At 37.9% G+C, this 12,622-nt stretch overlaps 1 protein-coding gene across 6 annotated transcripts in view; it reads right to left on the bottom strand.

Moving 5' to 3' along the window:
• Window positions 1-5,415: 5,415 nt before the first annotated feature.
• The window catches only part of LOC130919257 (leukocyte elastase inhibitor-like), a 30,237-nt gene continuing 23,030 nt past the window's right edge, over window positions 5,416-12,622 (bottom strand). For all 6 annotated transcript variants that reach the window (XM_057841814.1, XM_057841813.1, XM_057841812.1 and 3 more), the window contains 5 exons: window positions 12,267-12,404; window positions 12,069-12,186; window positions 11,830-11,972; window positions 9,283-9,450; window positions 5,416-6,281 (listed from right to left, as the gene is read on the bottom strand). In XM_057841814.1, coding sequence (XP_057697797.1) covers window positions 5,874-6,281; window positions 9,283-9,450; window positions 11,830-11,972; window positions 12,069-12,186; window positions 12,267-12,404 — 975 coding nt within the window. In that variant the 3' untranslated portion in view covers window positions 5,416-5,873. The remainder of the gene's footprint in view (window positions 6,282-9,282; window positions 9,451-11,829; window positions 11,973-12,068; window positions 12,187-12,266; window positions 12,405-12,622) is intronic.

Genomic DNA, 12,622 nt, shown 5'->3' on the forward strand with positions numbered 1-12,622 from the left:
TTCAGTGCAAAAAAAGTGAGACAGATTCACTTAGCATGAAACTTGTGATATGCTAATTACCCACGAGTTACAGGGTCCGCAAAATTTGCTAAAGATAGTGCAGTACATATGCGATTTCATATATTGTACATATTTTGTGTTGAGGTGGTTGCAGCTCAACGTTGCATTCGTAGGAAGAATTGACGGAGAATAAGTTGTCTTTTAGCCAAAACTTGGGCGTGTTTAATTTCCACTGACATGCGGATACATCCTCTCTCATAGCTGTCTTCACAGGCAATCCCACAATTCTTTATGAGGTTGTTGTAGATGTTTCCGAACTCCACTGCAGACAATTCCTTTGGAATATTTATCCAGCTATCAGCTGCGACTTTGTATGGGCAGATTTGCAGGCCAATACATGCTAATTTTAAGTAGTATTGCCTCCTCGTGTCTGTCGGCAGTGACTCGTGGTAATAATAAGTCATGTTTAAGACGTTTTTATGAAAAAAGACGCAAAACACAGCTGAAAATTATGAATTTTAGACAGCGTTTGTCTACGGCTGTTTACCTGTGCGTGCCCCCATCTCAAAATGGCGACACGTTGCCATGCGAGATGACGTCATCATAGCATCATGCCGACTGCGAAAATAAGTAGATAGATGAAGAAAAAAAAAAAAAAATGCAGCCTCAACGGGACACAAGCCAGTGTCCTACTTGCGCCGGTCCCAAACCCAGAGAAATGCAGAGGGTAAAAAAAAAAAAAGCCTGCATTGTGGGTGCCCCCTCAAGTTTTCTTAGTGCCCACTCTGGTGGGTCAACCTAGATCCGGGCCTGTATTAAGCTACAAAATGTCATGTCAAAGTATAGTCACATGAATGTTGTATAAGTTATTTAAGTTAGAATAGACCAATGTATAGCATTAAAAAAAAAAGAGAAATCTGTCAGGACTTAGAAATATTGACCGAAATCAACAGGAAGTGAGCCAAAATCAACAGCAAGTATCCTGGAAATGCCGCAAAATCAATAGGCAGTGACCATTGAAGAGGAAATGGCCTGGAAATGCCCTAAAACCAACAGGAAACGATCCAAAATTACAGAAAGTATCCTAGAAATGCTCCAAAATAAACAGGCAGTGAGCAATGAACAGGAAGTGACCCAGGAAATGCCCTAAAATCAACAGGAAATGATCCAAATTACAGGACGTGACCCCAGAATGCCCCAAAATGTACAGGAGGTGACCTGGAGGTAACCTAAAATTACAAGGAAGTGACCCAAAATTAACACTTTGGCTTCCATTGATAACAATAGACGTCCAATTCACTTAAACTAAGAGGACTGGCTGTGAACGTTCAAGTTTCAGTGCCACTGACGGCGCTATACGTCTATTCCATTGTGACTGGGAGGAGGCGAATGAAATAACTTATTTGGCCAAAAATAAACTATTGAATTGCCATGAATGTTGCTCGTGAAGCAAAATGGGTTTGATATGCCAGGTCCAGACAACTGGATTTTTTTTTTTTTTTTTTAGGGCTCTCGTCAAATACTGCAGATTGTGCCCTGGATTGGTCGCCCATATTTGTCCATAGCGATAACCGTCCCTGCACAAGAAAAAAATGTTTCTGACCATGTCTACGATGTGCGTCATAATCCTGCTATTGGTTACCTCGCACTACAACTCCTAGCAAAAAGTAAGGAATCACCAATCTTGAACTTGAATTATCATGTAGAACAAACTCAGATAAAAAGCTTGAATAAAATCATGAATTAGTTCAAAAGTGCAACTGTTTAGCATTCAGAAACACTAAAAGAAATGAATAAAAAACATTGTGGTGGTCAGCAAATGTTAATTTTATAGAGCAAGTGCAGGGAAATACGTATATATTGAATCACTCCATTCTGAGGGGAAAAAAATGGAATCATGAGAAACAAATAAATAACAATCAAAACATATCTCTAGTATTTAGTAGCACCACCTCTGGCTTTTATGACAGCTTGCAGTCTCTGAGGCATGGACTTGATGAGTATTCTTCATCAATTTGGTGCTAACTGTCTTTGATTGTAGTTGCCAGATCATACGTGCAGGTCGGAGGCTTGCTGTGGAACATTTTTTTTTTTCAATTTCTACCTCAGGTTATCAATAGGGTTGAGATCTGGGCTATTTGCGAGCCATGACATTGACTGGATGAGTCTTTCTCCAAGGATTGCTTTAACAGTTTTAGCTCTGTGGCATGATGCATTGTCATCTTGGAAAATGACAAATTTTCAATTAAAGGGATAAGAAAGCTGTCTAAAATTTCAATGTAAACTCGTGCATTTATTGAAGATTTAACCACAGCTATCTCCGCAGTTTCTTTGCCTGACATGTAGCCCCATATCATCAAGGACAAAGGGAATTTTGATGTCTTCTTCAGACAGTCATCTTTGTAAATCTCACTGGAACAGCACCAAACAAAAGTTACAGCATCATCACCTTGTCTAATGCAGATTCTTGACTCTTGACAAGGTGATGATCATTTTAAAGTTGCCAAATTTGTTATTTCATTAATATACTGTATATCAAACTGGTAGCATTTTGCATTAAATGTTAACCCTAGCATTAGTTTAATCTACCGTAATTTTCGGACAATAGGCCGCTACTTTTTTCCTTCATTTCGAATCTTGCGGCATATAGTCCTGCGCTGCTTATTTGTTGACTTATTTGTGTTAATAGTTAACACTTTATTTGACAGCGGCGTCATAAGACTGTCATAATTATTATTATGACATGACACTATGATGCATGACGTATTAGTTAATGCCCATGAAAGATGTCATTAGGTGTCACCCAAAATTATGTCACTAACTCCATTTATGTCCAGCTCAGATCTTTCACATCCATTCAAAAGTGAGATAATTTGCTGGATAACACTAAATGACATCTGTTATAAGCATTTATTAATGCTCATGACAGTGTCATGTCATAATTCTGATTATCTAATGACAGTCTTATGGCGCCACTGTCAAATAAAGTGTTACCGAATACCATAACTAGCAATTAATGAAACAAATGGAACAGCAACTGAAGAAATAATTAGCACAGGGGATGAATTTTGATTGTTATTTACATCTGTAGCGCTGCAATGCATGCTAGGGGGCATGTTGGACAACAATAGTGTTGACTGCAGGTGGCAGCAGAGGTTGACTGTCTTCCCTAGGGAGCAGTGATGGCCAAAGCTTCATGGTGGTTCATTTGGTCTTATGACAGTCGTATGATGCCGCTGTCAAATGAAGTGCTCCCTGTTAATATCTTTTGGTGTAATTACCCCTTCATACAGTGAGGACAGCTGTGGCTTAATTATGAACAAATGCTGTTTTCGTGTGAAATTTGTTGGGTGGCAGCTTATAGTCAGGTGCGCCTTATAGTGCGAAAGTTACAGTATATTGAAATCAACTACTTTATTTATGTTCTGTCAATCTAATATTTCTCCATGAAAAAAGTTTCCATTTAACGTCACTTCTGTTTCCTACCTCCTTAAGTGAAAAGGGAGTTAAATCTAATTGCAAGCTAGCCAAAAACAATGCCTTTTTGCTTGTGCAAGCGAGTAGCGCAAGTGGTTGAGCTCGACAAGGAAGTTTGGTTGTAAGTCCTTTGCACGTAGACAAGCTGGGATGGATTCGTGGGTTTGCTGGAATCTATGCCGACTGACGACAGGTAAAAAGCAAGGTACACCCTGGAGCAGTGTTGTTTTTGGCAGCCCTTTTAATTTTTGTTTTAGTCTTTTGGACAATAATTCTTATTAGTCTTAGTCATATTTTAATCATTTCAAAATGTGTTTGTCTAGTTTTGTTGACAAAAACTTTAATTGTGTCTAGTGTTAGTCAACTCAATATTTTCGTCTGTAAAATTTATAAATTTAAAATAAATAAACTAGAAGAAGGTTTCCAAATTTCAACTATTTTGAATGAATGAACATTGACAGATGAGCACATATCGTAGCATCTACTAGCATCTATAAAGCTATCACGTGATAATACACACTCGGCAGGAAAATAGTACATAATTTTAAATTAATTACACTTACCTGCACACCACTAACTCTATGTAAAAAAAAAAGTTGCCCGAGAATTTAGCAATGGCGTAATGCTAACATGTACGGGAGTTAGAGATCGATCGGGTCCGATGACGTCATTTTCAAAGTATCGGAATCGGGAAAAAAATATCGGCCATGCCTTTTTTTAATATATAAATATTTTTTAATTAAATTGTTTTCTAATTGTATTTAACATTACAGACATAATGTTACACTTATCCAGAGTCTTTAGTTTAGGCTTAAGGTAGTGTTATCAAATTTATCCCAATAAGGGCGGTAGTTAATTTTAAAAAAAATGTATAACATTAAAATATTTAACGCAATTAATGCATGCGCTGCACGACCTGCTCATGCATTGTCATGCTCCATCTGTAATGGCGCCGTTTTGCCAATATAGAGAGTTAAAAGGCAGCGTAAAATGAGTAGGGTGAATTTTGGCAGCCTTTGGAGCCTTATTTTAATTGGCTAAAGCCTAACAATCTCTCTCCCTTTGATTAGAAATATCATGGGAAGCAATGTGGGGAAGCAATGTAGCAATTGATCATTTTCTTAACACCTTGAGTTACATCCCATCGCAGAGAAAATATATGAATTGGTAGCACTACGCACAGTCGTGGTTTCACTTGTCATGGTTCCACTTCCCATCATGCATTGGGCATGGCCTTCAGTATCATTTACTGAAAGCTCAACACAAACACTAAATGGCAATATTAAGTCACAAATTACAAAGTCACGTCTTTCTATCCGTTGATCCCTCTCACAGAAATAATGTTAATAATGTAAATGCCATCTTGAGGATTTATTGTCATAATAAACAAATACAGTACTTATGTACTGTATGTTGAATGTATATATTCGTCCGAGTTTTATTCATTTTTTTCTTAATGCATTGCCAAAATGAATATGATCGAGAAAAATTATCGGGAATGAGTGGAATTGAATCGGGAGCAAAAAAAGCAATCGGATCGGGAAATGTCGGGATCGGCAGATACTCAAACTAAAACGATCAGGATCGGATCGGGAGCAAAAAAACATGATCGGAACAACCCTAACGGGAGTGCTATGCTAACGCTGCGAGTAACATTTAGTGTGTGATAATCACTCGGCACAGACCTTTAAAGGTTAAAGCAACATTGCATACTCTCTCTTGTCAAGAGAAGAAGACAAATCTTACTGTGTCTCAAAACAAGCAATGGGTAGACTGGACAGGAAACTAATAGGTGAGTTGTGGGGGTGCAGCACGTCACATAAGTGACACAAACAGACATTGCTACGATGCAGGCTAACTACACATAAAATGTACACATTATGCGGAAACTATGGCGCATTTTCATCTCGCTCTCGTCTTGTTAGACAAAAACTGGCAATTGTGTCGTTATGTTTTATTCTCCCAAGACACGTTTTTAGCTCGTTATCTTCTCATCATCGTCATGAAAAAATTGTTCATCCACAAAATATTTTCATTATAGTCATCACTGACAAAAACAACACTGCCCTGGAGTGATCGCCAGCCTAGCAGGGCACCTAAAGATGAAACTAATTCACGCTGTAATTCACAACCATGTTGCCTTTACTTAAACGACATCATGTTTTTGGAAGATGGACGGAACCAGAGTACCCAAAGAAAACCCTTGCAAGAACATGTTAAATTCATACAGGATAATTGGAGGTTGAATTCGAACCCACAACCTCAAAATTGTGAGGTAGATGTGTCTATCGTGCTGTCAAAATATGATTATACAGTATGCGCTCATGTTATAAAATGTTGTCAAAAGAAACAAAACCTTGATAGGATTTTTATTGCATTTTTTATTTGAGTTGTGTCTACTGAGGAGACGAGAACCTTCCAAGGAAAAGAATAGACTTGGACTTATTGTGTCTGATATAGAAGAGGAAGGGATGGTCTGCTGTGAAATGTTCCTCCATCAGCATACAGAAAGCTACCATGCCAGCAGTGGCTGCAGCAGCCTCGGTGCCCTCTTCATTGACCTCTACAAAGGCCTTGTGTGCCACAGTGGACAGTGAAAGTCCTCCTTCCCCGTTCATCCCGGAAAGGTCGGCCTTTGCTGCACAAAACACGTCTGTCATACCAAGTTTAGCCAAAGGTTCGCTCAGCTCGTACTCCTCTTCCAGTTTAAACTTCGGCAGATGAACAAGGACTTCGGAGTGGATATCCATGTTTTTTCTGTCGGTCCACTCGTCTAGCTTTGCATATGTCAGCTCCTTCTCCAGCTACAAAGACAAAAATAGGTACCGGTACTTTACCTGCAGATCAGATTCTCAACTCAGAGAAGGTGAAACCAACATAAAGTAGTATCGTAGAAAGACAAAATTTCTTTTGCTCAATTCTTTAAAAAATGACAGCATGAACAGTCTGCAGTAAAAACATGGTTTTTACTCCCCCCAAAAAATCAAGAAAAGTTGTCTATCCCAAATCTGGAGCCTGTTTTTTTGGAGGGAGGGTCACCCTAATTGTTAAATGTGCACATATTATTGTATCAAATCAACCAAAGCCCCGTGAAACAAATTGTGGCAGACTTTAAAATATCGCTAAATATCGTTTTGTTGTCCAAAGAACCAATCATATACTTCATAATGGTATTGACGGGTCAGATGGGTCATGCACTGCGCCTCGCATTCAAGTAGGGGGCTGCCCACATCAAGAGGAGCTATTCACAAACATGCAAGCAGCGATCTAACGCCGGATTTCTGTTGAAAAAGTACAAAAGCTGTACCGCATACTAACAGGAAGGATTGTCTCAGGAGTGATTTGTTCCGAGGATTCAGGGTAATTATTATATTTTTTGTACCATGCATACATTTTGAAATGTAGTGAAAAAAATCAATGGGAGAAATTAGCCGCTACTGCATTAGCATCATAGTTCACAATATTTTTGTAAATCAAATGCTAACTGCATGTTTTTTTTTGCTTTTAACCAAGAATTGAGACTGTTTTACGTCCATATCTATTAAGAATTCGGGAACTTAAGCATTAAAAAAAAAAATTTTGAACAGGGGGGTATTTTTTTTTCTTCCCCCAGAAAATTGAGATTTTAAGCTTTCCAGTGATATATCACACATGCATATCGGACAATTTTGAAATTTGGCCAAATTGGGGGTAGCCTATCAGAGCGGAACTTCAAGTCACCTGAGTGTTTTCCGCCATATACAATAACAGTTCATATAGATAACGTTATGATGAAACTAAAAACATTATTAAAAAAAAAAGACATTGTAAGCAGTTACTCATTACTTGAGTAGTTTTTTTTGATGACCAATTATACTTTTGTAATATAATTTTGAAGTAACGCTAATCTTACTTGAGTTTTTGGCTACTCTGCCCACCTCTGGTAGCTAATATTTAAGGCAGGATACAGCCGACCAAATATAAATGTGCTTCTACAGATTCCAGAAGCCACACATACTAGTATACTGTACTGTATTTTCAGAGCAACGACTTCAGAGGTGGAATTGTACATCGCGACCCCATGTGGACAAAAATAGAACCTGCTTCTTGTAAATATTTTGCTTGTAATGTAGTGTAAACTGAGACTACTAAATGTATATACACAGTTTATTACAGTAGATAACGCCATAAATATTTAATCGCTACTTCAAGGATCATAACAGCAGCACAACTATAATCCCAGCAATTTTGAATGGGGTTAGATGAATTTTATTTCACTATATATTAACGACTGTTTGTCTGTCTCTACACGCTCATGGTGGGACTCACTAAATGTCAGCTCGAATATCAACAGCCATCAATCTGGGACGGTGCTGTATTTTGCACCACTAGCACATACATCAAAAGCTATATTTTCACTAAGCAGTCCAAAAATTCTCTCCAGTTACAACTATAAAAAGTCTACAACGCCTGTTCAAATGGCAAGTTTTTGTCATATAAAAATGAGAGCACAATAAATCATTTTAAAAACATGAATAGTTTGGAGAGCGATATTAAAAATGAGCAACTGAACTTCTCACATCCATTTCAGTGATGTCTTGTTTATTTTAGCTCATGTCTTTCTCCTAATGTACCCATAGGAGAAGCAATTTAGAAACAAATAATTAAAGAATGAGAAATATGTGCTGCTCAAATTGGTCTCACACATTTGCTATGCAAAAATTTTGTTACCTATAGTTGTTGACGTAACTGCCGCCACTACCATGGTGGTTGAGGCTACCAATGAAACGATGAGCTTGAGCTCCACAAGAGTGAAGGCATATTTTACAGGAAAAAAATGAGACCGGGAGACGTCCTGTCTTTTTAAAAAAATTGTATTTATTTATTTATTTTTAGCTAATGTCATGCTCTGGCGGGACTCTTCGGAGAATGAAACAGTATGAAAACCTCAAATTCGTCCTACAAGACATGTCCAGGGCTTCTGCAAATTACAAGAGCTACATCCATATTAATGCAAACTTTCAATTTATTCATTTGTTTGTATTCGTTTCCATGCTGGTCCGTCAAAATACTTTTTCAAGTGAAAATGGTCCGTGGTGCAAAAAAAGGTTTGGAAATGTTGCTTGGATGCCTTTTAATTCTGTTATTATTATTATTATTATTATTATTGTTGTTGTTGTCTCGATCATTTTTGTTGTTATCTTAATTATCTATATGGTTTTCTCTGATTTTTAGATTAATTTTTGTTTTGTTTTTTATTCCGTTTATTTTCTTTCTTTTGTCATATGTCCGAAATAAGGCATTCATTCATTATTTTTTTCCTCTGTTACTGTTCCAGTTGTTTCATTAATTGCTAGTTATGCAAATTAGCTTGTTATGTAATTATTTTAACTTCGTTCTGAAACTTGAGTTTGAATGACCTTTGATTTAATCACCTGTCATTGTTCCTGAATTGGACCTGCTTACATACTGTAAGCGCGAACTTTTCCCCCCTGCCCTGTGAGTGCCACAAAATAGCAGGTGGCTAATCCAAACCCAGGACAGAAACACCAAATATTTTTTATATGTAGTCTAATGAAATGTACTTGATATGTTAGACAACGTTGGGAAGCGTGGTATGAAAATTTTATTCTTTTTTTTCTCCAAAGCAATTTGCCGCCCCCCTCACCTAGATGGCACCCTTGGCAATCGCCTATCTCGTCTATGCCGAGGGCGGCCCTAGGTTGGTTATATGGACAATAAATGTTCCCAATGTCTAAAAAACAGAACTTTTGAGATATTTAAACTGGACATAATCATTAAGAATGTTGCTTTTAGGCTGTGTACCTTCACCAGTGGGTCAGTGCCATCAGTTGACTCCTCTGGAAGCAGGATGAGCATGCTGAGCTCGTCGTCTACGTACGGCAGCTCAAGGATTTGCAGACCCAACTCAGGAATGTAGTTGTAAGGCAGTTTCTTCATCAGGTACATCATGCTCACTGTCATCGTCACATTCTGATGAAAATCAAACAAAAAACTATAAGAAGTCCCACTATTGTTCTGTAAATGCTAATCTCTTTAACTATCCATTGAACTATTAAATGGAACTGATGTTGATTTTCACAACATCTCCAGGTTATATAGTGGGTGCGTCTCAACAACCTGATACTAATGATGCGTGAGGATTCCTTGGAGGTTTTTGTTTTTTGCTTCAACCACAGTTTTTAACTGTTATAGTAATAATACAACTTTTTCCGGTAACAAGTAGTTGTAATTTGTGAGGCATTGTTCTTCTGAAAAAAAAGCAACAATATTACTGTTTTACAAGTTCGTTACTTGCGTTAAATTGCTAGTACATGGCTTAAGTATCTCTGTCTCCATGACCCATTCTCATCACTTAGAACAGGGTTTATGCAGTTTATTAAAAGGAAATAAACGTTATTAATGGATTTAGTCAAAATTCAGGCCTTAAAAAGCATTAAACTAAATGTTCCAGGCATTAAAAATTACGTAAACTTGACGGTTATCAAAAAAATTAACTCTGTTTTACATCATTTGTTTAAAGCAAAGCAAGGCTCAAATGAAGTAAAAAAAAAAAAAAAAGTCAAAGTCAAAAACTCTGAGGAGACACAAGGACAAATGCCTCGAACTGAAACGCGTTGAGAAAGAGTTTTGGGGGTGAGGGTTTGCCTCTCAGTTTTGCTCCCTACAAGAGTAATGTTATCTTAAGCCCAGGAATTGTTCTTATGTACCGGTAGCTACTCTAATTGCTAATTTTAGAGCTGAAGGTAATACCCATCGATGGGCTGCTAGTGTTCCTCTCCTAGCTCTCCTCCATTGCCTTCCCAAGCCTTGTCTTCTCACTGCAACAGAAGTTGCATCAAGCTGTTTCTTATGTTTAAATTCAATTTGTATTTTCAACGATTAAAAATATTCATTATTTGACGCTTACAATTTGTGTGTGTGAAACTACCTGCAGGTGGGAATGGGCATGAAATTAGTTTAAAGTGGCGTTTAAAAGCCTTAAATGAGATTTGCTGATACTTGTAGAAACTTTTCTCTCAATAGCACCTCCTCACTACTGTGCCAAGGGTCTATGGCCGGGGTCCTCAATTAGCGGACCGTGGCACCTCTCTGCGGGGGGGGAAAAAAAAAAAACAACAACCCTTTTTTAAAACATATTTTATTTGTATGAATTGCCGATCTATCGCTATGCGCTACTATTCTACCGCTAAATTCTGTTTCATTTTTAGTCAAATATATATATCATGTTTCCACTTCTGTTGTCATCTCTATTACAACGATGCGCTGATTGGCTGAGACAGCCTGCATGGATGCGCTGATTGGCCGAGAGAGCTCGCATGGATGCGCTGATTGGCTGAGTGAGCCTTCATGCTGCTAGCTAGAGTGGACAGAACGCAGCAGTAGGAAACACGAGTCGCACCCGGCACTTTGCAATCTGTTTGTTTACTGCCACCAGTAGAAGACCGAATCTAACAAAATGGCATGCTCAAAGTTGACCAAGAGAAGAAACGTGGACAACGAAAATCGCCTTTTCAATGACGAACGGACCGACAAATATGCATTGCAATTACCAACTGCAAGTACCAAACCTATGTGCTTAATATGCTTCAAGACAGTTGTTCTGACAAAAGTGAAAATGTGAAACGCCATTATGTTAAAAAGCACAGCTCTTTTGAAGATGTTTCCTCCTAAATCAGAATTGAGAAGGCAAGCAATGAACAGGCTGAAGCAGTCATATCAAGAGTCAAGCAAGGGTTTTGTTAAATCTATGACACAACAACAAATTGCAATTAAGTGCTCACTCAGAGTGTCGTGGGTGTTGGCCAAACATAAGATGCCGTTCTCTGATGGAGAAATAATAAAAGAGTGTATGACTGAAGTGATGGCAGCAATATTTGAAGGAAAAGAAAAGGAGGAAATGAAAACAAAAATCAAACAAACCTCACTCTCCGATTCTTCAACCACAAGACACAGTGAAGTACTGGCTGATGATGTGAGGAAACAGCTTTGTGACCCCCAAATGCCGTTTCTCTCATTGAGCAGTGTTTTACAGTTACAAAATGTACTGTCAATAGTTATTGTTTGCACCTTAATGACAGATCTTGTCAATTATTTAGCGTACATGTGTAAACATTGTGTTTGCATGTTGTTTTTGTATTTTTATTTTAAGTCAAGAAAATTTTTGTAAATTTATTTTTACTTAATCAGAATGTGCATTGTATTTTTGTTTGGTCAAAAGAAAACCACCTTTACCTGTACTTGACCGACACTAAAAATGGACCCATGCTTGTATGAAGAAAATAATTGTGGACCTTCAAGATTTGTATTTGAGGACCCCTGGTCTATGGTCTAATAGAAATAAGTTTTCACCTTGTTGACTTTAAACGGCATTTCTTTGGTGTTTGCTGGATCGAAGCGGTGCTTCCAGTTGCCTTTGAAGTAGATGGCATTGACCAGAGCCAATCTTGTTGTAGTGCTGACTGTTCCTGGCTTCAGAAGATCTTTAATCTTATCTGAAAGGAAACACAACAATAACAACAACAAAACATAAATATAAAATTAATGAGTGAGTGTGGGAGTATCAAGTATCAATTGTTCAAATGTGTTACTCTCAGTCTGCTGCTCCACCCAGCTGTTAATCTCAACTCTGCAAGAGTCTGGAGACCCAATGAAGTCAACAGTCTTCAGATCTGCCTTATAATACTTTTGTGTGGTAGCAAGAAAATCCTGCAAACAAATAACAGCTCACATATTTAGTGAATATCTTTTTCAATTTGATTACACCCAGAGCACCTCTGAAAACTCACAGAAAGAAAATGGAAAGTCATTTCTCCATAAAGGCGATTAGCCAGTTTCAGGGTGTACGATGCAGAGGGCGAATTGATGTCTGCATTGAGGCTTTGGAAGTCTGCATGGACGGATTCACCAGATCTGAATGACAGGGCCTAGGGAAAGATTTTACACATTGACTTGACATTGAATAAGCGAGAAGGTCAGCCTTGATATCATTAGCACAGTGAGAAACTGAAGATAAAACTAGATTGCATGAGTATGAATTAATGATGTCCCAAGTCCGATCACGTGATCGGATATCAGGCCCGATCACGTAATGTGATCAGGTAAAATGTATTTATTTATTCATTTTTATTTTCAAGCATTAACT

The sequence above is a fragment of the Corythoichthys intestinalis genome, chromosome 7 (genome assembly GCF_030265065.1).
Source record: "Corythoichthys intestinalis isolate RoL2023-P3 chromosome 7, ASM3026506v1, whole genome shotgun sequence".
Taxonomy (NCBI): Eukaryota; Metazoa; Chordata; class Actinopteri; order Syngnathiformes; family Syngnathidae; genus Corythoichthys; species Corythoichthys intestinalis.